The 24,319-nt window shown below is 34.5% G+C and overlaps 4 protein-coding genes across 4 annotated transcripts; 1 reads left to right on the top strand and 3 right to left on the bottom strand.

Annotated features, from left to right (window-relative positions):
- Positions 1 to 883: 883 nt before the first annotated feature.
- On the bottom strand, positions 884 to 3,682 carry LOC122593895 (pentatricopeptide repeat-containing protein At1g11710, mitochondrial). The gene is made up of 2 exons (XM_043766346.1): positions 1,413 to 3,682; positions 884 to 1,109 (listed from the first exon to the last, which is right to left on the bottom strand). Exon 1 carries the CDS (start codon positions 3,431 to 3,433, stop codon positions 1,478 to 1,480), a length of 1,956 nt encoding a protein of 651 aa, XP_043622281.1. The 5' UTR covers positions 3,434 to 3,682; the 3' UTR covers positions 884 to 1,109; positions 1,413 to 1,477.
- Positions 3,683 to 4,559: 877 nt separating this feature from the next.
- On the bottom strand, positions 4,560 to 10,735 carry LOC122590939. The gene is made up of 9 exons (XM_043763114.1): positions 10,590 to 10,735; positions 8,174 to 9,526; positions 7,787 to 8,093; positions 7,556 to 7,640; positions 7,081 to 7,137; positions 6,881 to 6,940; positions 6,490 to 6,789; positions 5,234 to 6,400; positions 4,560 to 5,132 (listed from the first exon to the last, which is right to left on the bottom strand). Exons 2-9 carry the CDS (start codon positions 9,489 to 9,491, stop codon positions 4,860 to 4,862), a joined length of 3,567 nt encoding a protein of 1,188 aa, XP_043619049.1. The 5' UTR covers positions 9,492 to 9,526; positions 10,590 to 10,735; the 3' UTR covers positions 4,560 to 4,859.
- Positions 10,736 to 12,096: 1,361 nt separating this feature from the next.
- LOC122590940 (calcium-dependent protein kinase-like) lies at positions 12,097 to 17,178 on the top strand. The gene is made up of 8 exons (XM_043763115.1): positions 12,097 to 13,029; positions 13,277 to 13,420; positions 13,518 to 13,670; positions 14,366 to 14,481; positions 14,836 to 15,003; positions 15,440 to 15,567; positions 16,303 to 16,402; positions 16,871 to 17,178. The coding sequence occupies exons 1-8, from the start codon at positions 12,324 to 12,326 to the stop codon at positions 16,943 to 16,945; spliced, it is 1,590 nt and encodes a 529-aa protein (XP_043619050.1). The 5' UTR covers positions 12,097 to 12,323; the 3' UTR covers positions 16,946 to 17,178.
- A 2,899-nt stretch (positions 17,179 to 20,077) lies between these two features.
- Positions 20,078 to 22,348, bottom strand: LOC122593517 (peroxidase 42). Its single transcript, XM_043765936.1, has 4 exons — positions 22,034 to 22,348; positions 21,736 to 21,924; positions 20,913 to 21,078; positions 20,078 to 20,773 (listed from the first exon to the last, which is right to left on the bottom strand). The coding sequence occupies exons 1-4, from the start codon at positions 22,265 to 22,267 to the stop codon at positions 20,364 to 20,366; spliced, it is 999 nt and encodes a 332-aa protein (XP_043621871.1). The 5' UTR covers positions 22,268 to 22,348; the 3' UTR covers positions 20,078 to 20,363.
- Between the last annotated feature and the right edge of the window lie 1,971 nt (positions 22,349 to 24,319).

Genomic DNA, 24,319 nt, shown 5'->3' with positions numbered 1-24,319 from the left:
TATTAGAATTGACCCCCTCTAAAAGGCTGCCTTTTATGAACTCTCCCACAAGTTCTATTATTAATGTTTTTGCCACACAACATACACGTTATTAACTCCCAAGTGTTCTTGCCAATAACATAACTCGACTAGCAATTAAAGATTAAATTATCTACGTCTCACCTCCTCCGTACAATTCTCATAATAGAATTGGCTATATGTTGTTATGTTCATCATGGGTTTCAAGAAATTTTATGCAAGGTACAACTTAAGCTGCATTATGTACAAGGTTTACATCATGTAGTTTTGGGTGCTAAAAAAACCTCAAAATGTACACCTAAATCTATGACCAAGTCAATCCAGAGTATAACATAGTTGGTAATAAGATACTAATTCTAGGATCCGTACAACACCATTTTTTTAGCCATACACTACCAAACATGTTTTAAGGTGTTGTACTGTATAATAATGTGAAACATATTTGGTGATATATAGTTAAAAAATAGTAGTGTAAAGGATATACCCTTATTCAGAATTATATTGGCAATTGAACAAATCAAGTTGTAGAATGCGTGATATGGAAAAGGCCTTGCCTTTTTTTTCCCCAGAGACACTCTCTATTACATCGGTAGGTAGCAAGACATTTACATCCAACCTCCCCCATACCCACCCATGGCAGGATTGGTATCGTTTTATTATTTTTCCTGGAGCTCGGGCAAGGAAGTATATGGTACAAGTCTATAAAGACTAGCATAGAGCCATTTGAGAAGATTTATGTTCACCCTAACCTCCAAACATTCTAAAACTGAGTTCATTCAGGAAATATTATACAAAACGGAAATTTAAAGCAATAGATAATGTAAGTAAGCTGTAAGCAGATAACATGAGACCAAACTCCGTGGTAGGTACAGCTTACAATGGACAAAGTACAGGCTTTTGCATCAATTAAGTTACCTGGTATGTGATGAACAATGATCATAAGAAGTTTTTGACCTTGAAAAAAGCAACAAACCTGGAAAAAGAAAGAAAATAGCAACGAAAAACAACCCAACGTGCATGCCTTTCTTATGTCCCACCAAGGTCATAAACAGTCTGTATGTCGATCTTCGCTGAGGAAAATTCTAACGAAACTACAATGAGAGGATTCGTTAAAGTGATCATTATTGAGGGAAATTGTATACAATTAATTAGCATCAGGCACTGATTATTCTCCCTAAACTATTTGCCTAGTCATACATTTCATCTTACCATGTAACAAATATTATCAAGTGCTCAATCAATAAAACTTGCTTATAACACAAATTAACAGTATCCTTGTAATTCTGATATACAACTAATATTTTTTCCAGAAAAATGTACTTTTGATAACAAACAGAAAACAAAAAAATGCACAAAAAAAATTAGAGTTAATCAATAAATCAAAGTAATAGTACCTTTTGTACATCTAGTTTGTATGTAGATTCAATTGAAGCACCTATGCCAATCAAAGAAAACTTTTTTAGCCAAGCAATGGACCAACAATAGCATCGTATGTTTTTCTATTTGGAATTACTCCCTTGATCACCATATCATCATGAATATCAATAACTTCTTCTGGGCTACTTTTCTTACAAGCATTCATAAGAAGAATCGTATACGTTACAGAATCAGGGGCCACACCTTGAGCCACCATCATCTCCATTAGTTCCTTTGCTTCTTGGATCGATACAAATTTGCAAACGAAGTTCATGAGTATATTGTAGGTGACTCTATTTACTAATTTCCCATCTTCTTGCATTTGCAAAAACAAAGTCAATGCTTCCTTAACCTTCCAATTCGTGCAATAACCGTTTAATAAACTGTTTAAAGTCACAACATCAACTAAACCTATCTTCTTCAACTCATCCACCATAATCTTAGCTATATCTACAGAAAGGTTCTTAGACAGCCCATCTACAATGGAATTATAGATAATTAAGTTCGGTTTCTTTCCCATCTTTATCATATCATCATAAACCCGAACCGCATATGATATACTCCCTTGTTTACTAAATGCATCAATCATAGTACCATAGGTGACGGTATCTGCGCTAAGCCCACGGCCAAACATATCATCGAGAACCTGTTTGACCATTGGTTCATTGTCACTTCTAAAGAGATAATAAACAAGGATATTCTCCAAGAAACGATCTTTATCAACAAGATTCTTCGCCACAAGCCATTTATGGTAATCAAGAGCTTCATTCAAGTACCCGTTTCTAGATAACCCCTTAATCAACACAGAGTTTGTAAACTTATCAAAGCAAATATTGGATTTTATCATATATGACAATAAAATTGAAGCTGTAGTTGTATCGCCTTCAAAGTAAAGCCAATGAATCATGGAATTGTAGATAACAACATTGGGAATCAAACCATTATCTACCATATGAGAACATAACCCAAAGGCTTCCTTTGTACAACCTTTTCTTAAATACCCGTCAATCAAAGTTGCATAAGTCATCACATTTGGTTCAATACCAATTACCATCATTTCATCCCTTAGACTTTCTACCGTTTCCATATCTCCTAACTTACAATACCCGTTTATAAGACAGTTAAAGGTAACTAAATTAGGCATAACGATCCCCCTTGACATCAGTTCCATCTTCCTAAACAACTTTAACCCCAAACCAACATCACCCATTTTACAAGCCCCATCAATAATCATATTAAAAGTAACCACATTTGGATATATTCCACCTTTTAACATTCGGTAAAACACCCCAATCGCTTCAGACACAAGCATTTCTTTACAAAGAGCATGTATAACCAGATTAAAGGTATAAACATTTTCTGCATGACCATATGAAATCATTTCACCATACTTTCTCCAAAAACAGCTTACCTCATCTGACTTTATAAGACAACTGAAAAAGTTATTCCAAGCATGAACAGAAACAATAAAACCCTTCTCCATCCTCAACTTTACAATCACATCATAAGCACAATTAGCATCACCTAAAAGAGTACATCCCCTAACCAAGGCATCAAACACATTAGGACACGAAATTTCCGCATTATAACTATCCCATAACCCGTCCAAAACCTCTAAATGAGAATAACCCATTTCTCGAATCAACTTGCCAATCAAATCTAACCCATCATCATATCGTTTACATCTAATCATAACATGTATCAACACACAAACACATTCTAAAGAAGGCGAAAAATCCCTTTGTTCCTCAACCTTGTTGTAAAACCCTAAAGCTAAATCGGGCGACATTCGAAATTCTGAAACAACTCGATTCACTAATGAGTTTGTGAGATTTGACGACAACAATTTGTCCAAGACGGTCCATTTTCTTTGCCTTAAATTGATACAAATTGAATGAAAGAAAATATCTTCAGGATTTGAGACTTTGAAAGACTTACCAACGTGAAAGCTGCGTGTAAAAAGATTGCTTCTTTTGGTGGAAAAAAACTTCAGAAACATGGAATCAAGAGACCCAAATCAGGTTGGAATTAATGGGGAAAAGGCTGCCAGTTAAAAGCATCAAGATTGGAAGTTTATGCAAGAATTTATGTTTTGTTTTCCAATTTGTAAATTCCTTAAAATTAAAGGGTTTAATAGGGGTTTAGCGCCAGCGTGGAGCGCTTGGAAGAAAAGTTGATACGTTGTCACGAGGGCCACGAGTGGATGTATAACACGGTTGTTGTTGCCAATAACCTTTGAGGTTGCCCATAGGAAACATCTTCGTTGTTTAAGGTATGAAGTTTTCCTTATGCATATACCGACCGAATATTTAAAGAAAAAACACTTATCTTGTTAAATGGAAATTGGTTTTAGTAAAACATATTTAATAAAATGTATATATTTATCCACGACTTTTGAACTTTTTTTTACAGAAACCTATTAGATCATTGTTTTTTAAAATTAATTTACACATAAAATGTTATTAAAAACTAGCATTTTACCCGGGCAATACGACGGTGGCGGCGGTGTGGTGGTGGTGTATGACGGGTGGTGGCGGTGTGATTATTATCGTAAAAATAATTAATGTAAAAGGGATAGTATAGTTATTTTAAGAGTTGATATGTTTATGTTTTAAATTATTTCATTAAAAATATTATAGGTATTTTAAGTAGAGATGTTTAAATTAATGAATAAAAGATAGAAAATTAATTAATTCATTAAAAGTAAAATGATCATTTTGTATGGGGACATTTTTATGAGAGAGTGTTGAAAAATAATAAGGGAGAGAGTGTGATAATTTTTATAAAGTAGTTACTCATTCAAAACAAAAAGACCCACGATCCCATAGAAAGACATTACAATCTGTTGTGGAAAAAAAACTATTTGCTGAAACGAAAATAAAGATATTAAATTTCTACCAAGATAACTCGAGGTTCCAACCAACAAAAATCCTAATGAACTTAAAAAAGGATAACCCAGCAGAAATTACTTGTTTTTCAATCCCCCATTATAGGTTTTATCCATATATGTTCTGATCGACAACTCATACTTGATCCGGTTGCGTTTTTTGGAATTGAGAGAATACCCCAAACGAATTTGCCATTTATTTTTGAAGTAACTCGCATCAATTAGCACTAGTTTGATGTAAACTAATAACACACCCTTCGTATGACTCACTAAAGATAGACCAATTCGGGATGCACATAGCCCTCTAGACACATGCATTCAATCCCCATAAATATAACATACAATCACTAAAACTCACAAACTCGATGAGCCCTTAAACTTTCCAATAATAGAGCTCAAACTAAGGATCGAATAATTACACTATGAACTACCCTTTACCTTTGATATTATCCATATTTACAAATTGAGATCAAATCTCAGGTTATCAATCTTTACATTAGTGATTCTAACAAGTACTTGTGTGTTTGTACACAAACTTCTAGCGGAGATCCAGTTTTTGTGCCCGTTTTCTGGGTTTCTTGATTTGCATTCCAGAATCCAACTGAGGATGTGACAATGTTGTATTCTTTGAAGATCTGTTGGCATGAGAACTTCTGGAGTTTCTGGTCACTTGAGGTTTGGGGGTTAAACTCAGGCCTAACAAACTTCTTGGCTCATCATTTTCATCAGCCAAATTTGATTTAGATGTTTGTTGGCATCTTGGTTCATCTTGATCACTGTCAACCCTCGGCAAAGGATCATGTTGCACATCCTAAATACAAAAAAGATAAGACTTCAGTATCTGTCAAAACACACTTCATGATCTATAGAATATAGCTCAACTTTACGAAAAACTGAAAATTTTAGTAGTACCGCAACTTGCACATTTTCAGCATGATCAGAATCTGATCCAGATTCTCCTTCAGTATCTGTCATCTCTTCACACTCGAACTCCACACTTTCTGCCATTTCCTCTTCCTCTGAGTCACTTAGCTCTTCCTGTTCCATCACGATTTCATCACTTCTAATACCCAATGGACCAGCACCCGGATCAGGATCATTTTCAATTTCCTCCACTACTCTGTGTGAACTACTAGATTGTGTTTTGGTGGGTTCAGATTCACGAGTTGTTATACAATTATCTTTTCGAGCAGTGGTGCTTAAGCGGATATCCAAGTCTAGTTCGTTAGGGCTAGGAGGTACACCATAGGTAGGTGTTGAAGTAGATTTCTGATGGGGTGTTGTTGGATCTTCAAGCAGCTGGGGAATCAAAGGTGTAATACTCGAGTGGCCATTTTCATCATCAGTTCTTTGCAGAAGTGGATGGAAGTCAACACCAGAGAATGATGAACTTAACTCTTTTGATTTCAGAGAGTTGAAGAAATTTAAGGTATTATTTTCTTGTTGAGAGTGATGGAAGAGATTAAGATTTAATTGTGGGGGATTACTGGTAAAGAAATCAAACGAACTACAAGAACCGACATTACCATTCAAAGGGTAATATGGCAAACTTCTCTCGTTTTCAGCATCCTGAAACAATAAAGGATGCATTTGGAGATCTGAATCACCCTTTTCAACTGCATCACATCTTACTGAATTTTGCTCATCTAGTTGTCCTGTTCTTGGTTGACTTAAACTTTCTCTCACCCTGTTAGATGCTTCATCTCGGTACTTTGTAAAAGCAGATTGTGACATTACACGAACAGTAGGAGGAAGATTGACAGGTGGCAAGTCAGGAGCTAGTTTCACTAATCGAGAACCATCAGATATACGAGCTTGATAACCTTGCACATTTACTTCGGGTCCAGAAGAACTAATAATTTTAGCAGGAACTCTCTGAAATGAACTGTTAGGGTGATCCAGCCTGGAGTCATTTGTTAATCTGTGTGTAAATAATTCGACAGACTGGTTTTCTCCACAATTCGAGAGACCTGGCCTCGAATCGGCCAAAAATGCCTCATGGACATAATCTCCATCTTCATTATTTACAGCATTATCTCCATTGTTATTTTCTCCAACGACATTATCATTACTACGATTCTGCAATTATAATATAAATTTGTTTAAAATAGGATTTAAACTTTGAAGGCCATAAACATGAGATATCAGCTATTTAAATAAGGAGATACCTCTTTATCAGACAAGGTTCTACATCTGGGAAAGCCAGGAGTTAGATTAGCATCCTCTTCAGCTGTCCAGCCTTCCCTATTTTGAGCAGCATCAGCTGTTTCTAATCTTGAACCTTCGAATTTTGACTTCCTTCTTTTTGATTCATACAAGCGCCTTTTGGCTTTCGTATGTTCGTCTGTTTTGTATGACTTCTGATCCCCGACAGCCGTACGCCATTGACGAGAAAGCAATGACGGGTCTCGGTGAGGAACCACGTACCTCCATACAGACATCCAATCGAGTTTGAAAACCTTTAATCCCTGTGTTGTAACAACAGTATAATCATATCACATTAGATTACTATGCGGCACCTTCAATAAATTGTCATAAAAAACCATAACTAAAAAATACCTCTGTTATAAGAGCTTTCTCTTGAGGAGTCAGAGGAGAAGTTTTCATCCTTCGGACTGCCTGCAAATGAATTAATTGCAATTTTGTGTTCATGATATATGGAATAACAAGATAATCCAAACCAAGGTCCCTCAGTATAATCATAATGACTAATATATAAAAATCTATATCCAGGGATATAGTAATTAGAAATTACACACCTTTATTGGATTCTCCGGTGCTCTCGAACATACACGGTTTTTCTGTCTCACAAAGATCTGAAATAAACAAAAAACCAATAACCTCAATTAACTGACCACCATGACTACAAAATAACTTCAGAGAGAAGAAAGAAAATAAAGCAAGTAACAGAAAAATCATAATTACTCTAAAAAAGTGCTAAACAATCGTCAATCGCGATCTAAAAATCTAAATAAATTAGACTTTAGAGAATTTTGTATAGAGTTAGTTGTGACTTATGAGTGGTGCAACACACTGTCTAATAAGCATTCACTACAAAACATCTTAATAACATATATTTACCACTTGTTGAAGTCTCTAAGCTAGTTTATGTAAAATGTTATATAACCTTATAAACATGATACTTTAATAGGGCATATCAGCCTCCAGATAGCATTAAGTTCTTGATTGGTTTGTCTACGCTAAGAAGAATAAGTTCTTTGTTTATGAACTTGCCTGATTTTCTGTTTTGCAAGGTAAGAAGTTCTTCTGAATCTCTTTCCAGTCGGTATTATATTGCATCAACCCTCTAGCTAATAACCTGCATCAAAAAGAAGTCAAGAAAGTGATCAAGTCAAGCCTCAAGACAAGTAAAGCAACAAGTTTGTCACAGAAGTTTTTAATAAGATGATACCTACTTACAAAAACCATTGATGATTATAAAAGATTCAAGTGCTTAAAACATACCCATCCTCGGCGTCAGTGAAAAGCACCCGATTTGCAACAGAAGCAGGGGGCGGCTTATGAGGAAATAGGGCTGGATTAAAGAGTGGAAAAAATCTCAGCGTTAACTTTGCAATTTCTTTTGGAACTAAAGCAACTGACTGCTTCTTAGATCTCTCAACAAGTGCAGCGGCCTTTGACTTATGTTCACTAGCCTTATCAGCAGTAGGTTCAGCTACAGAATGAAAACCTTCAAATGGGAACAAACATTCCCGGTCTACAGTAGCATCATAAGAAACTTCCAACTGTCTCCGGTGATGCTCTTGAACAGCTGTTAATAAACCAAAACCATTGTTGGTATCAAGGAAAACTTTTACAAGCCAATAACAAGGCATATAGAAAGGAACAAACCAATAGAAACGTCATCCGTATAGCTCCGAACTAAACTAAGCGGGGCTACATCTATAACGGATAACACATTATCACTGACAAAAGGCACCCAGAATAAACCATCCTCTATAGTGGAAGATTCAGAGGTGTTTTGAAGTGTTACAGCTGAACGAATGTATGGCAAGTGAAAACAAAATCCTGGATATGGGACCCTCCGAGAGGCCACTACTTGATCACGTCTCTGTAACATCTCCGAAAGCAACCTGTGAACTTGTGTGGATATATGTTGCCGAGAAGGTTCCAGAATGGTGAGAGAAAACACCTGAACGAGCAACTGCACGTGCTCATACATCATACAATGCAACTGCCCTATCTGATGTGGAGTGAATGCACTCACATGGTCATTATGAGCAGAAGAAGTAGTCGGAACCATATAGCTTCTTACATTTGAAGGTGATAAAGGAACGATGGGTACATAAGGTAAGATAGGGCGTAGTGGTCTATTATGCTGTCCTGAAAACCTATTCTGTCGAAGATCAGTTTTCTGGCGTTTTTTCTGTCTAGTCTTGGGGCGTCTACCAATATGCTCATGCTCCCGCTCTTGAGAAAGTATCGGCAACGTTTCATCATCGTCGCTCCCGAGTGCCTCTTCAAGTTCTAACTCAAAATCGGCATCATTATCTTCATCTTCATCAACATTTTCATTTTCTTGTGCTGCACCTGAACTTGCATCTCCATCTAGTAAAACAGCTGCAAGAAACTTTCTGTATTCTTCTTCATCATCAATGTTATGATGAAGGTCATCCTCATCATCTGTTTCTTGAAGGAAAGTTTCAAGCTCATCAAGAGTGGAACCCACAAGTGAATATCGAGCTCTAGTGCGCTTCCAGATCGCATCCTCGTCATCCTTATCAGGAATGAGCGGTTGAGAGCTTTCAACAGTAACATCTGCAACAGCATTTGCTTCAGTGGTTGGTTCATTCTCTTCAGCAGCTTGCATCACCGTCTGCTCGCCATAGTCATCATTTGATTCATTTCCAACAAGATGATCTTGCAACTCATCAGGTTCGTTAGCGGCAATAGGCACAAGCAAATTATTTTCTCTACTGTCCACGACATCAGCGTCAAACTCTTCGATCTCGGAGCAAAGGCTTGAAGAAGCTTCTAGTGAAGGAGCTTCTTTCAGAAAAGGGTTAAAATCCATATCTCCTTCCTCGTCCTCTTCATCCTCGGCCTCCACATGTCCAAAAGAAACATCTGTGTTTTTGGATAAATTTGCAGCATCAAAGACAGCATCAGAGCAATGATTTTCTGTTGACGGTGAAAGTGATGAAGTCATTGCGACTAGAAGTCGAGACACACAATTCCCTGTAGCTACAAGGATAAAAGCTTGGGTGAATAAATTAGTAAGTTAAACCTGAACATCAAACTTGAGTTACAGTTCTAATTCAATTATTGTTGAAATGACTAACAGTATGGAAAGCAACATTAACTAGCAGCACGGCCTGAGCCCAATTGGTATGCAATGGTCACTTATGTTTCCCAAAGACAGACGCTTCACAAAATCAGCGAAGGGAATGTACCAAAATTATTCCAGTTATGTTTCAAAAGTTGTTAATTTCAAACATTGACATGCAATGGATGCAGTTTGGTTATAGAATTGGGTTAGGATTATTTTCAAAAGTGCTGCTTAGTTTGTTGATTTTAGGTATTGGAAGGCAGTAAAAGCTAGTGTTTAAGTCTTGCCATTAACCCATTGTGTTGTAACAAAATATTTACTAGAATGCAAGAGGTTTATTTATAATCAGTGAGTTTGTTTAACCATGCAATCGAATCAACATGTGGAAAGTGTGGTTTCCTGTTTCAGTGAGTCTGCATAGTTCCCACAAAAAATCCCTTTCCTAACCTGTAGCTAGAAAATGGCATAAGGAAAAGAAGAATAGGCAAAAGAGACATAGCAGGAAGTAAGATTCAGATATCCATATCTAAGCCCACCTCATTTGGCATTGCTCAAGTTTCCAAACACAGCTATCATTTCTCATACCCATAAACCCAACAAAGTAACTACTAACACAGCCACTGAGCATCTTTAACCAACATTTGAAATTCACACGACGACAAATGCAATATCGAAATTCACTTACAAAAACTCGACTGTTAAACATAAAACCAACAATACTAACTCAAGGAACACGACAGAATCAACTCCCCCGTACTCTTATAACTACCCAGAATCATGCTAATGAAATTCACACAAATTCTCATTTAATACAAGCTTCACTTATTTTTAAACATTACATCAGACATAAAATGATCCAAAAATTATTTATTTTTTTCAAGACCCAAGAAAGAAAAATCCACATTCATAGATACAACCCTAAATTATAAAATTCACTTAAAATATGTACATACACATATTTGAAATTGAAATCCGTACCGTCTAGCTGAATATCAAATTGAATTGGGATTAGGGCTTATAATGAAACTTTCTCAGCCGCGCCGATTACCGGAACCACCGTCGAAAGTATATAATCACCTGCCGGCGATGTGTTTTTACTCCGTTGGGTTGGTCGGAAAGTTTTTATGATTTTTTATTTTTATTTTTATCTTTTTTCCGTATTTTATGTTTTTGAATTTTCTCGTCCAGAAATTCGTAAGTGAAGTCCTCGAAGTTATAAATTTTTCAAATTTTCACCCCTATATTAAAAGCTTCAATTAGAAAATAAAGGAGTCATGGAAGGGTCTTTAAAAATAACCGAAACCCAATTATTCTGACCTAATTCGAATGGGTTTGGATGAAACGGGTAAATTATTCCGTTTATGAGTTGTTACTATTTATGCTAATGAGAAATACGATTGGCTTTGATTATGAGTATTTGAGTGAACATATAAGATCGATATAAAAATTTTTATTTGAACAAATATATTAAATAGATTTTGATGTTAATAATAGTTACAAATATATTTGGATGATGATATGAACATCCTTATTTATTCAACTAAAACTAGCACCGTACCCGTTTAATACGGCGGTGATCGTGACAACGACGGTGTGATGGTGCGGCAGACTGTTGGTGGTAGTGGCGACATCAAGTGTTGTTGATAATTGATATAAAAATAATTAATGAAAATATTTTAAAAAATAATATATTGATAGTGTAATTTATTCATTAATGTTAAGGTGATATTGTATGTGAAAATATTTCAAGAGGTGCTAGGTGAAAATTTACATAATATAGATAAAGGAAAACATTTTAGACATTTTCCCAATGTAACTTTCAACAAAAGGTGATTTTCTTAGTAAATAGTATAGTTTAATAAAGTTTGCAGTTAAGATTTAAATTGTAATTGTAAATATATATGTAATTAAGATTTAAACTGTAAATAAATAATGTTAAGCAATGTAGGTTTGGCATGGGGCTTTTAGTAGTTTAAAAACCTCGAGTTTTTATTATAAAAAAAAAAGTCTCTTTAAAATGGTAGCTTTGTTTGGATACACATTTGAGATCAAAAGCCCAACCCTAAAAACTCTTAAAAGCCCTGAAAGATTTTTAAATAAAAATTTGTGTAAGAAGAGTTAAAATAGAACCCCAACTCCTAATCTTTTTGTCGTCCTTCGAAGAATTTCTCCCTAATTAGTGGAATTAGTGGAATCTACATGTTAAATTAGTGGAATTCACATGTTAAATTTTTAAAGTTTTAAGTTAATTTTTAGGCATATAAGTTAGGTTAATTAATCATTTTTCTTAAAGTTAAATTTATTTTTTTTTATAAAATATACATATAAAAATTTTAAAACATATTTTTAGGTATATTTATCATTATAAAACCCTAGTAAAGTTATATGCTATGGAACCAATATATATGTGCGCTTATGACATAGACCAGAAGAGAAGACCATATAAAAGTTGCCTTTGAAACACACTCGTCAAAAAATCAAAATATTTGACAGGTTGATTATATATTCTACCTACTTCTATTTTTGATCCAAAAACCATCCTTTCTTAATCCAATTTCTTTCTAATCGCTTTGTAAGTTTCTCAGAAGTTGTCAGAATTTCCAATAAAGTTTGAGTCTTTTATCACGGGGTTCTTGTAATTCATAAATCTTGACTTTTTAATCTCTATATTTTTCTTGATAATATTACAATAATAATAATAATAATAAGGGAATGGGTGGCTGTTTCAGCAAGAAAAATCACAATGGCTATAGATCTTCATCAAAGCATCAAACTTACCAACATGTTTCTGAAAGTTATGAAAAACCCACATCAAACTATACTCAAGAAACCCATAACTACCACCAGCAGCCGGTGCCTGTTCCGGCGGCGCCACCAGTAAAGCCCAGGCCTGTCCAGGGTTCAGACCCAAATACTATATTGGGTAAGCCATTTGAGGATATAAGAAGATACTATACACTTGGTAAAGAGTTGGGCAGAGGTCAGTTTGGTGTAACATACCTTTGTACTGAGAATTCATCTGGTCATACTTATGCTTGTAAATCGATTTTGAAACGAAAACTTGCAAGTAATAATGACAAAGAGGACATTAAAAGAGAGATACAGATTATGCAACATTTAAGTGGTCAATCTAATATTGTTGAGTTTAAAGGGACTTATGAAGATAGACAATCTGTTCATCTTGTGATGGAACTTTGTGCCGGTGGTGAGCTTTTCGATAGGATTATAGCTCAAGGACATTATACTGAGAAAGCTGCGGCTTCCATTTGTAGACAGATTGTGAATGTTGTCCATGTTTGTCATTTTATGGGTGTTATGCATAGGGATCTCAAGCCTGAAAACTTTTTGCTTTCTAGCAAGGACGAGAATTCGATGTTGAAAGCAACTGATTTCGGGCTGTCTGTGTTTATCGAAGAAGGTATAACTATATAACTCTTCCATATAGATATATAACTATTCTGTTTATGTATGAGGTTTGTGTTTACCAAGATTGTATATATCTGTTTGTGTTTAAGGATTGAATATATTATCTGTATTACGAACAATTTGTTTGTTTAAAGTAAATAAGTACGAATCGTGTTTGCTTTCGTTACTGGTCTGATACGTGATGTATATGTTCTCAGGCCTTCTTTTTTTTTTTATTGGTATGCTGTATCTGTTGTTAGGGAAGGTGCACCGTGACATAGTTGGCAGCGCATACTACGTCGCTCCTGAAGTACTAAGGCGTAATTATGGAAAGGAAATAGATATTTGGAGTGCAGGGGTAATGTTGTATATTCTACTAAGTGGTGTACCTCCATTTTGGGCAGGTAAGATAATAATATAGATTTTTGAGGATGTCGTGCATTGTCGTCTTCAGATTTTTATTCAACGAGTAATGACACTGTTTTCTCTGTATGTGCACAGAGACTGAAAAGGGGATATTTGATGCTATACTAGAAGGTGATATTGACTTTGATAGTCAACCATGGCCCTCGATATCAAGGAGTGCAAAAGATCTTGTTCGAAAAATGTTAACACAGGATCCAAAAAAGAGACTTACTTCTGCCCAAGTTCTTGGTAATTTTTATTAACTTTCTTTAAATGTGATTGTTAGTAATGAGTTATGTCTCAACTTTTGGATTGTAAATTTGAAATAAAATTTTCAAATTTTCATTCATCGTGACTTTTATAGTGATCATCGACAATCACCATGGCACTTACAAAAACTTCTTAATTATTTCTCTGTAAATAACATAAACACTTAGTTTTATGTTGGTTCTGATTATTTGTCGTATCTAATCACAATACAAATATTTGTTTTACCAACATCACCAGCCTTGTACTTTGAAAACTTTGAAAAATGGGAGTATTTCAATTTCATGAGAATTCCTTAAATGCATATTGTTGATGTTGCGATGGGAGAGTGGGAGGGCCAGGGTGTACCACTAAAAGTGCAGTTCTGTTTAATTTTTGATAAAGTTTGCAGCAAATTATGTTATATATGATTTATTAATGTGCAATGCTTTATACTTTAAATCCCTGTATGTTAGGTCTATATAAAGTATGGTATTTCTGAACTGCCTCATTCATGACCACATAGCATAATGTTGTCAGTCAAATTCATTCTCTGTATATCATAATGGCCAAGGAGTTCAGTTTGGATGATATATCAAACAACTCAAAAAGGGACGTGTTAAATTTATATCGGGACAGTGATCTATTTCCTGTGTTCATTTTTTCCTGTTATTTAACTCATTTTTTTTATTATCCAGAGCATCCATGGCTTAGAGAAGGTGGAGAAGCATTGGATAAGCCGATAGATAGTGCTGTGCTGTCCAGAATGAAGCAATTCAGAGCAATGAATAAACTCAAGAAACTAGCTTTGAAAGTAAGCTATAATCAATTAACATTTTAAATCTCATTCTGATCCCTCACACCACAATAATCACTTTCAAAACGCATATTCAAGCGACCCCATAACTGAACAATTAGAATTTAGTTTGACAGTGTTGTTTGTGTATTCCTCGAGTCCAAAATGGTCATAACTTTAATACATGGAAATTTTTAATATTCCTGACTTATCAAAACATTAATTATGATGCCGTTCTTTTGAATCATTTTGTTCAGTTACCCATTTTGATTGTGTAGGTCCCTGCATTATTTTTGCTGGAATTGCATATCCTGTATCATTTAACTACAAAAACAAACGTGCCCTAAAGTATGTCTTTCAAAATGTCATCAGGTAATTGCAGAAAGTATGTCAGAAGAGGAAATCAAAGGTCTCAAAGCAATGTTCGTCAATATGGACACAGATAAGAGCGGTTCAATCACTTATGAAGAGCTGAAGACAGGACTTGCTAGGCTTGGGTCCAAGCTTTCAGAAGCAGAAGTTAAGCAACTAATGGAAGCTGTAAGTTATTTGCATGTATTTACATTATAGCAGAGGCCAACTGGGCGGGTCAGCTAACGGGTAAAAACAGGTATAGGGCCATGGATCAAGATATGTCAGGTTGGGCTGATGTGAAACACTTTTTATCCATTACTCTAGTTTTCTTTGTACAATTAGTGTGTGAAATCTATCTAGTTGTACAAATAAATTAAGGTTGTTTTATGCATCAATATTCACTATGTGCAACATAGTTCCATTTGATCTGTTTCATTTCAAGTTATTCTTTAATTGACTTGTTTCACTTATTAGAGATTAAGCCTAACTTGACTTGATCCATTTCAAGTAAATAGCTTGAAATTTGAAATTACCTCGTCTACATGACAATGGTAGTTGCCTATGCCTTGTATAGTTATACCTTTTCGTCTTTGATATAATTTGACATTATTCTATATTCCAGGCTGACGTGGACGGCAATGGAACAATTGATTACATTGAGTTCATTACAGCTACAATGCACAGACACAGACTCGAAAGAGATGAGCATTTATACAAAGCATTTTGCCATTTTGACACAGATAATAGTGGGTTAGTTTCTTTTTAATGTACTTTCTTTCGTAATTTTATGTTGAAAATTGCTAAATCCTCTTAAGTTATGTTCTTCACTTATCCTTCTAATAAGGAGATGATCAGATGATGACATATCTTCAGTTGTTTTTGTTTATTCTCTTAATTTTTTCATGATTCCATGAGTCATCATCTGATTGTTAGGTAAATGAAGTAGAAGGATATAACATTACCCTTTTTTCTTTTAGTGCACCAGTTATTGCGACTCTAATCCATTTCCCACAAAAGTTTGACTTAGAACTAACCATGGAAAAAAGTTATGTTCTAAGATATTTAGTCACATTCCTCCCTTTTTTTTTTCTATGCAGCATTTCGTGTTTTGAAATCTTTCGTAGAAATTACTTTTCGCCTTTGTGGCATTACGAAGAATCGATGATTCTGATGTGGCATCAGTTTGTCATTATTGAATAGTACCTTGCATTTGTCTGATACTGCACATCTTCTTATGAGGCCAAATAGGTTACTTTCCACCTTTCAGTTTGAAAGGAGTTTTAAATATCTGGAATTCTTGTCGAGGCAAATACAGTAACTAATTTCAAGATTTTTAACAAGTACATGTTTGATGATAAATTAATCATGAAATTCGTACCAAGTTTGCATTTGCAGATAATTAAGTTTAACATTGAAAGTCAAAGCTCTTTATTAAATTTATGTCGGTTTTTGTTCATAAGCTAACCAGCTATGGTAACTATACAGATATATCACAATGGATGAACTAGAAACAGCCATGAAGGACTATGGCATGGGCGATGAAGCTACCATAAAGGATATCATCTCAGAAGTGGATACTGATAATGTAAGTCTCAAACCCCACTTGTTTGTCAAAAATTGAACCCTTTCCCCTGGGTGGTTCTTGCTTAACGATACTGTTCAGAAGACAAAATGATTCACACAAATAAAAACCCCTTTATAACACGATAATGGTAGGAAAAACAATCCACTCTGCCAAAGGAACAGTATATGAGTACGTCTTTTTGCATTTTCGTTGGTCAATGCTTCTGAAACTTGCTCATTCTGGCAAAAAAAAAAAAAATTGTTTGTTTTATCATTTTGGCGAGTTTCTACAAGTTATCCATCAACTTTCAAAACCAATCGTTCTTGGTAAGTAATATCTCTGGCGATTCTGTAGAAATAATGAAGTACGATGGTATAGGGACTAGAGAGCCAATCAATCTGCGAATACACACCATGAAGACTATAATAAATGGTTTGAAACAATATGTTTGCAAAATGATTGCTAACACATGGGTTTGTAACTTAACAGGATGGAAGAATTAACTATGAAGAATTCTGCACAATGATGAGAAGTGGAACTGTACATCAAGCCAAGCTCTTTTGATGCCCTTTGCTAGAAAGAAAGATGTGGACTTGGGCAAGTATTTATAGTTGTTAGACTCTCGAGGTAATGTAGATGAGGCTTTTTGCGGGGGTTTTCAATTACCGAGTTTTTGTTTTCTCTTTGATATGTCATAGTTGTTGCTTAAAAGTGTTTGTTTAAGGTTATGTAACATACGTGCTTCTTGATGTTTAGTACTAAAGTGTGCACTAATGTGATTTGGATTGCCAGCCTAATCTTCGTCTCTTGTTAGTACTTAGTATAATGTTGCTACGATTATATGATGGTTTATTGTTTATATTTCATCTTGCCATGAGCAAGGTATGACGAAGATTTTCAAAATACGATGGTTTATTAGAATTTTTGGTTATGAAGAAATGGAATCCTATATGTATTCGTGTCCAATATTCTGACAAAAGTTTATGATGCTTAAGTGCACGTGACCCTGTAAATATCAGTATTTTATACATGGTGGCTATATGTATTCTTCGTGTATTTTATCTAAATTAATTTTGTTTGCACGTCCGCACGTGTGCACCCAATTCCCTGTGCGTTAATATGGTTCGGTTTTATACGCCTTTTTATTATGGAGACTAATATTCATACCACATTATTTGATTATGTGTATAGTGCGGTAAACAAATCAAAATATGTGGTACGAATATCAGTTCCTTTTTATTATTGATTATTAAAACGAAATATTTGAAATTTCAAAACCGAATTTTAGGTTAAGCGATTAGATTAGTTGATTGAGCTCTTTTCTTTTTATCTCGAACAACAGTTAATTGAGTTTCTTGATATGAGTTAACTTGACTGTGGTGTGATTAGTTTGGTTTTTTGGGGGCTTCAATCAGTTCAATGTACAAATCTGGTTTTTGAAATTGAAGATTAGAGCATGTTGTATATGAACAGTCCAAGTGCTTTATGTTTTTATTTTATCCAGATTGACTGAACCCAACACCGTGACCCATTAAAATGGAGGCTGTTGGTTATGTTCATGGTTGCCTTTTCATTTGATATGTGTGAATGTAAACCTACTACAAGAACTTGGAACTTCATCAAAAGTACTTCCAGATTGTAAACAGAGATAGCTAGATGGGTGGGTTGGATAATGGGTCAAAATAGACTAGGGTGGAAATGGGCCATTATTTGGTATGGATAGAAACAGGTTGGTATTGAATTAGTAAATTTATTTTTATCTATTACTGAAAATGAATGGAGGGGTCGTACCTCGTATTTACTTGAGGGGAAAAAAGAAATCCGGTGATTTTCAACCTTTTTAACATGGTTGCCTTTTTAGCTATCTAAATTGACCCATACATTAAGAAATGGGAAATATTAGAATGGCCATATTCGCTCAACTTGTATTTCACACTAGTCAAACTTGGCCTAGTGTACTATCCAACGGCCTCGTAGTCATATTTAGCTTCATTTGAGTCCGTTAAGAAAACACTGTTTTGGTTCACTTTAACACTTTCAAGTTCCAAAATTTTTATATCTATCAGCTAACAAACGAAATACCAATAATTCAAATGGTCATGTTTTTTTCCTTATACCTGCAAGTTTTCTTGGATCTTTGAAGCAATTCAAATCAACTATGAGCCTCTGAGCAAGTTAGGCAGTTTAACATCAAAAGCCAAACTTTAACTAATTTATTTTTGTTACAAATAACATTTACAGTTTGCTAAATGTTGTCTTGTGAACTTTTTCATGCCATTCCACTGGTTCTCAACATCGAAGAACTCCAAGAAACAGACCAGTCAGTCCTACCTCACAAATCTCCAAATTTAAATTCTACTCTTTTCACTTTTTACACTTTAAATTACACTTCAATGTATATGTTAAACACTTGGTGCTGGTCAAAACATGTTACTTTGCCTTGCCGACACTTTAAATTTCCTTTTTTTTTTGGTCCAAAACATGTTGTCTTATAAACAATGAATGTGTTAACCATGATAACAAAGTTATATGAGTAACATAGTAGTTTAACTTTGTTGCTAAAAAAAAAATACAGTACTAATTTAGGAAGTTGTAAGCATTTGCATCGATCCAGTTACAACAACGTTGGTCCATTTGACCCGTTTATTCACTTTACTCATCATCATATACAAACAATATTGGGTCTAGGACCCATGTAAGCCACTTGGTGCTAAAACCATATTCATTATGGAATCCTATGACGAATGGTGGGGGCTGTAAAATGTATATATATATAGCTTCATTCATGACCATATATGTATTTGTCAGTCATTTAAATTTTAGTGTTTTATCCTCTTATGGGTAGTCATATTCATACCAATTACAGAATTTTATTATGAAGCTATATGCCATTAGAAATTGATCCCTAACATACAACAACGTTTTATTGCACAGGGGTGTTTCGTGAATATATGTATATATATATCAAAAAGCTAGCATGATAATAAATGTCATTGCCCGGCCCTTTGCTTGTATATATGTAATAATATAGTTGGTACAAGAGAGTTTTCAAGCTTCAACCCCACTAGGCGGCTATGGTGTTAACTAAGGCCTACCGATCTTTTCAATATCAAACCGTTCACCATTTTAGTGATAAGTAGGGCCTAACTTTGTCTTTACATTAAAAGATACATTAATGCATTGTACAACTGATTTCAAATTGCATTATTGAAGTGTATAGGCATAACATTGCACAACTCGTATGATAGTAGCTAGAGTGATTATTTCATTCCAAAAGGAATACTAGTATCTTTTAATGGTTGCTAACAGACACAAGTAATCTTCAATTTGAATTTCTGCAACAAAATAAATATTTGAGGTATTGAAAAAGTTTTTATAGATTGGTTACTTACATAAGCTATGTTAGTAGGAAAATGACATAATTGCCTTTATTAAAGAGAATCTTGTCATGAGATTAAACATTGTTTGTTACTACTTTGACTTACGCTATCAGCTTTTTATGGATCTGACATAAATGAATCTTTGCTTTCTTTGTTTTTGTTTTTCAATTAGCCTGGCCAATTCTTTATCATCACAGCAAGTAGCAATAAAATTATGAGATCAATAATAAGAAAACTCAATTACCCTGGGGGATAAGGGACGTCAGATATATACTTGATTCCAAGAGACTTTCGGCAAGCAGCAATGATCATTATATACACACAAAAGCAAAGAAAGCATTAGATTAATTGTAGAGCTCTTGATCAACAACCATCTTATGCATACATCCATACATTAATTAATCTACTCCACCATCCATCCATATCTACATTCATTCACTTTCCTCAAAACACATAAATAAAAAGTAATTAAAGAAACAACATGCCCTACATTTAATAAAAACACATTGGAAGCCAGCATGCATGATGCTCACACCATCATCATCCTCCTTTTATTCTCAACAACATCATTAAAGTACTGATAAATAAGCTTCTTGTTTAATTTAATGGTGTTTGTTGGCAACATTGCATTGTTTTCTGATCTCACCTTGAGTGCCAGTGAGTGGATTGTTTTCGGTAAGAATGGTGATGGCTCTTCCAAAATGTTTAAAGAAATAATCTTGGCTCTTTGCCATTTTCTTCACATATGGTTTAGTCCTCTTGTCATTTGCCAATTGATGATCAACAATCAACAATCCCTTGTTGTCCAAAATGTTCCTGTAATAATTGTTGTCGAGCTTCATTGGGGTGCCGCGGTCATTTCTCACGTATTGCACGGCCTTTGGGTCAGGGATAGCGTCCGGGCACTTGTGAAGCATGTGCTCAACATGACCCGGGTCCAAAGCAGGGTCCACCTCCGGATAGAGACGGTGCACCAGCTTCACACAATGAGTCCTCCCAACACTGTGAGAACCTACATCAACACATAGCTAGATTAATTAATCTAGACATGTCACAAACATTTTTATTTTTGTGTCCCTTCCCTATGACACTAACTTGGTTTTGAGAACACTGATGGGACCCAAATGAACATTACTGATAAGTATGCATACCTAGTAGGGCAACAACTCCGGGGGTGTCAATGCCAATATTCTTGAACCTTTCAAGAACCACAGTCATGCTCTCATTGTGATCTGGGAGGTATTGCTCCAAAATATCAGCCCTGCTCTTCCTTCCATCCCTTCTCCCTGTTTTTAGAGGTATGTGTGGCCCTCCTAGCTGCCATGCATCAGCCAATTCACATCAATATATATATAGAGAGAGAGTACTACTGTACTTACTGGTACAAGGATAATTAATGCATACAAACATGAGGATCGACGCTCATTCAAGTAATCACATCATCCAACATTTCTTAATTACTAGCATTACATATTTTATCATAAATAACGTATATATCCTAGATAGAAATTTTTTATGAAACAAATTTGTTGTAATAATGATTGTATTTTTACGAATAGGACATCCACAAAAATAGAAAGACACATGAGTCAGTAATTGTTGAAGTAGCTAGTAACTAATGCTAAAAGAAAATACAACCACAAACTGCATTCATCAATAAAAGGAAGGTGCAAATACAATACAGGTAATTAAAGGTTGGATCTTTACAGGAAGTTTCAATTTGTGATGATGTCTAAAAATAGCATATATAACAAACTAAGAACCCTTCCTTTTTTTACTTGCAAAAAATTACTACGAGTAATTAATAAGAAAATAGCAACAAAGGCAGGCAGATTAAAAGTCAAATAAGAGATTTTTATCAGTTTTTCAATCTTATTTAGTGGGATAAACAAACAGTAGTACTCTACTTAAAATTAAAAAAAAAAAAATGTAGAAAAAGGAAGAAAGGAATGATGAGATGAAGTAGTAAAGTACCGCGACAATTCCATCCCGGCCAGAAAGAACAAGAATATCAGCACAAGATACAACCCCTGGGCACTCCCTCTCGACGGCCTCCTTGATGGTTTCAAGATACCGGAAATTTCGAAGTCCAAAGCTTCGGTCCGTCTCTTTCTCTGACAATGTCCTCCTTGTTGAGTCCAGAAGCAGCGATGCATCACAGCTCTATACATACATTTAATTAATTAATTAGATGTACGTAATCAAGTGCATATATATATATATATGCATGATTAATTGGCCGGATTAAAATTAATATATAGCTAGCTAGTACCTCAACACCACAATCATGGAAGATGTTTCTAAGCCAAGAGAAGGCAGTGTTCTTGTGGCGTTTGTAGAGCAGCATCACTTGTTCTTTGATGATGTCTTCGGCTTGTGGGCATGAATCTTTGTAGAAGTTTGCTGCCAGCCCCACCGACTCATCACTACTAGTAGTAGTGTCTGATGATGAAGCTATAGCCAGCAGGGACAAGCAGAAAATCACCAGGAGAGACTTTGGAGCCATTTAGTTTTGCTCGATATGATCACTCTTTTTTGGGGTGTGTGTGTGATGAGATATATTTTGGAACTAAAGCTGGTGCTCACTTACTTTCTTATATAACCATACATATAATCACCAAATGTAGCCGAACTAATAATATACTCAATGAGCCATTTATTCTTTTTTTTTTTTTGTGTAATTGAATTAACTTTTATTATTATAATAATTAAAAATCATATAAGCTTGAAGGTGCGGAATACACGCCTATCTGAATCTACTATGACACAAGGAACCGTAAAGTACGGGGGTCCGGAGTCAACACTTCTAAGAGCGGGATTAAAGGGGCTGATTTTGCCAACATTAAAAACTTATGTAATTAACTGCATAAAAGGCACTTAATGGTAGGGGTGTAAGAAATGAACCGGAAAACCGAAAAATCAGTCCGAAACCCAAAAAACCGAAAACAAAAAGCCCGATGTGTAACGGTTCGGTTACGGTTTTCAATATGTATTACCCGCGGTTAACCGAACCGAATTTTGTTATATACCTACATATAATCATATATATGTATATTTACACATATATGTATTACATGATTACATCATTTACATATCTATTTTGCTAAATTTTTGTATTTGTTGCCTAAAATATTAACAATTTACTAACTTTCTCTCACAATCTATGATTAGTTTTGGATATTTTAAGTAATGTTCTTATATTTATACTCTTTTTAGAAAAAGCTGTTAACTTTGTTTAAAATATTTATCTAAACTATTAATAATATCATATAAAAAACATTTTAAGTAGTAAATCATGATAATTTTTAAATAGAAACTTGCATTGAATTTATATAATGTGTTAAAAAAAGTAATTCAACATTAGTAGTAATTTATATTTATTTATAAAACAAAATATTAATGTAGTTAAATGTTTATTATACATAGAAAAATTAATTAATACAATGTAAATTGATTATTATAATTGAAAACTTAAATTTATATTAGCAAAACTTTAATAAATGGTTAACCAACAATAAAACCGAAATTAACCGATTTTCGGGTAACCGAAATTAACGGTTCAAAATTCCTAGCTAACCGAGCCGAACCGAAACTCGAAAAACGGTTTTGAAATTTATTGTTAACCGAACCGAACCGTTTACAGCCCTACTTAATGGGCCAAAACTTAATATACCCATTTTTGTTGTTAATGGTCGATAATCTCTTTTTTCTGGTTCATTGCTCTCTCAATCACAACACATAGAAAATTTTGAATTCTCTGAAATTTATCTGATTGAATATTTTGAGTGAACCGTCAAATGGGAGGTTTTATTCTTTGAGAAAAAAAAAATGGGAGGTTTTATTTTTTCTAAAGGTCCTTATTTCTAATCCAGATATCGTGATTTAACATAACTTGAGAAAAAGTAACTTTATATAATTGACACGTTAAAATTTTTTGTTTAATGTCTATTTAGTTTAAAGGTTACGAATAATCAATGGAACATTAATAAAATTCAAGGTCTGGCATGGTAAAATCTCTATCTAATTATGATCCCTCGAGGTTCTCTAATCCTTGATTTTAATTCAAGGGTCTAAATTCTTTCAACTTTACCGTTCAAGTTATCCAATTTGAAAAGATCTCCATCCTTACAAGGAAGATTGTAATTATATAAAAAAAATAATAATAACAATACCAGAAAGACAACTTATGATAAAGTATAGAATCAAATGTTACCAATTTACAATATTTCTTTCTCCCAAATTGTTTTTGAATAATTATCATTTTAGATATCTTAATCTTAACAATATAAATTATTAAATATTTGTGTGTATAAAAAGTTGAACTGTTATAATTAAAAATTATAAGGGTCTTGCACGATACCATTAAGGGGATGTATTTCAAGTTGTGCAATAATGATTAGGGGTGAGATTGGGTTGGTTTTTTCGGTTTTTTGGTTCAGTTTTTGCTAACTCATAATAATAATACACTGCTAAAAGGTTCGGTGTGATGACATTTGGTTGTGATGAGCACCAACATTTTTCTCTCTTTCTGTGTTCATCCGCGATTTCTTTTTTCTCT

Source organism: Erigeron canadensis, chromosome 3, assembly GCF_010389155.1.
Source record: "Erigeron canadensis isolate Cc75 chromosome 3, C_canadensis_v1, whole genome shotgun sequence".
Lineage (NCBI taxonomy): Eukaryota > Viridiplantae > Streptophyta > Magnoliopsida > Asterales > Asteraceae > Erigeron > Erigeron canadensis.
Note: the sequence above shows the minus strand (reverse complement) of the source record. Positions and strands in the feature narration are given on the sequence as shown.

Excerpts from the sequence above, each read along its gene's own strand:
- LOC122593895 (XM_043766346.1), bottom strand. The coding sequence starts at position 3,433 with ATGTTTCTGAAGTTTTTTTCCACCAAAAGAAGCAATCTTTTTACACGC.
- LOC122590939 (XM_043763114.1), bottom strand. The coding sequence starts at position 9,491 with ATGACTTCATCACTTTCACCGTCAACAGAAAATCATTGCTCTGATGCT. Across the intron at positions 6,401-6,489 it reads GAACCTTGTCTGATAAAGAG|AATCGTAGTAATGATAATGT; the intron begins GTATCTCCTTAT and ends TTATAATTGCAG. Across the intron at positions 5,133-5,233 it reads CTGAAAATGTGCAAGTTGCG|GATGTGCAACATGATCCTTT; the intron begins GTACTACTAAAA and ends TTTTGTATTTAG.
- LOC122593517 (XM_043765936.1), bottom strand. The coding sequence starts at position 22,267 with ATGGCTCCAAAGTCTCTCCTGGTGATTTTCTGCTTGTCCCTGCTGGCT. Across the intron at positions 21,925-22,033 it reads TCCATGATTGTGGTGTTGAG|AGCTGTGATGCATCGCTGCT; the intron begins GTACTAGCTAGC and ends ATGTATGTATAG. Across the intron at positions 20,774-20,912 it reads CGGAGTTGTTGCCCTACTAG|GTTCTCACAGTGTTGGGAGG; the intron begins GTATGCATACTT and ends GTGTTGATGTAG.
- LOC122590940 (XM_043763115.1), top strand. The coding sequence starts at position 12,324 with ATGGGTGGCTGTTTCAGCAAGAAAAATCACAATGGCTATAGATCTTCA. Across the intron at positions 13,421-13,517 it reads TGTACCTCCATTTTGGGCAG|AGACTGAAAAGGGGATATTT; the intron begins GTAAGATAATAA and ends GTATGTGCACAG. Across the intron at positions 16,403-16,870 it reads CAGAAGTGGATACTGATAAT|GATGGAAGAATTAACTATGA; the intron begins GTAAGTCTCAAA and ends GTAACTTAACAG.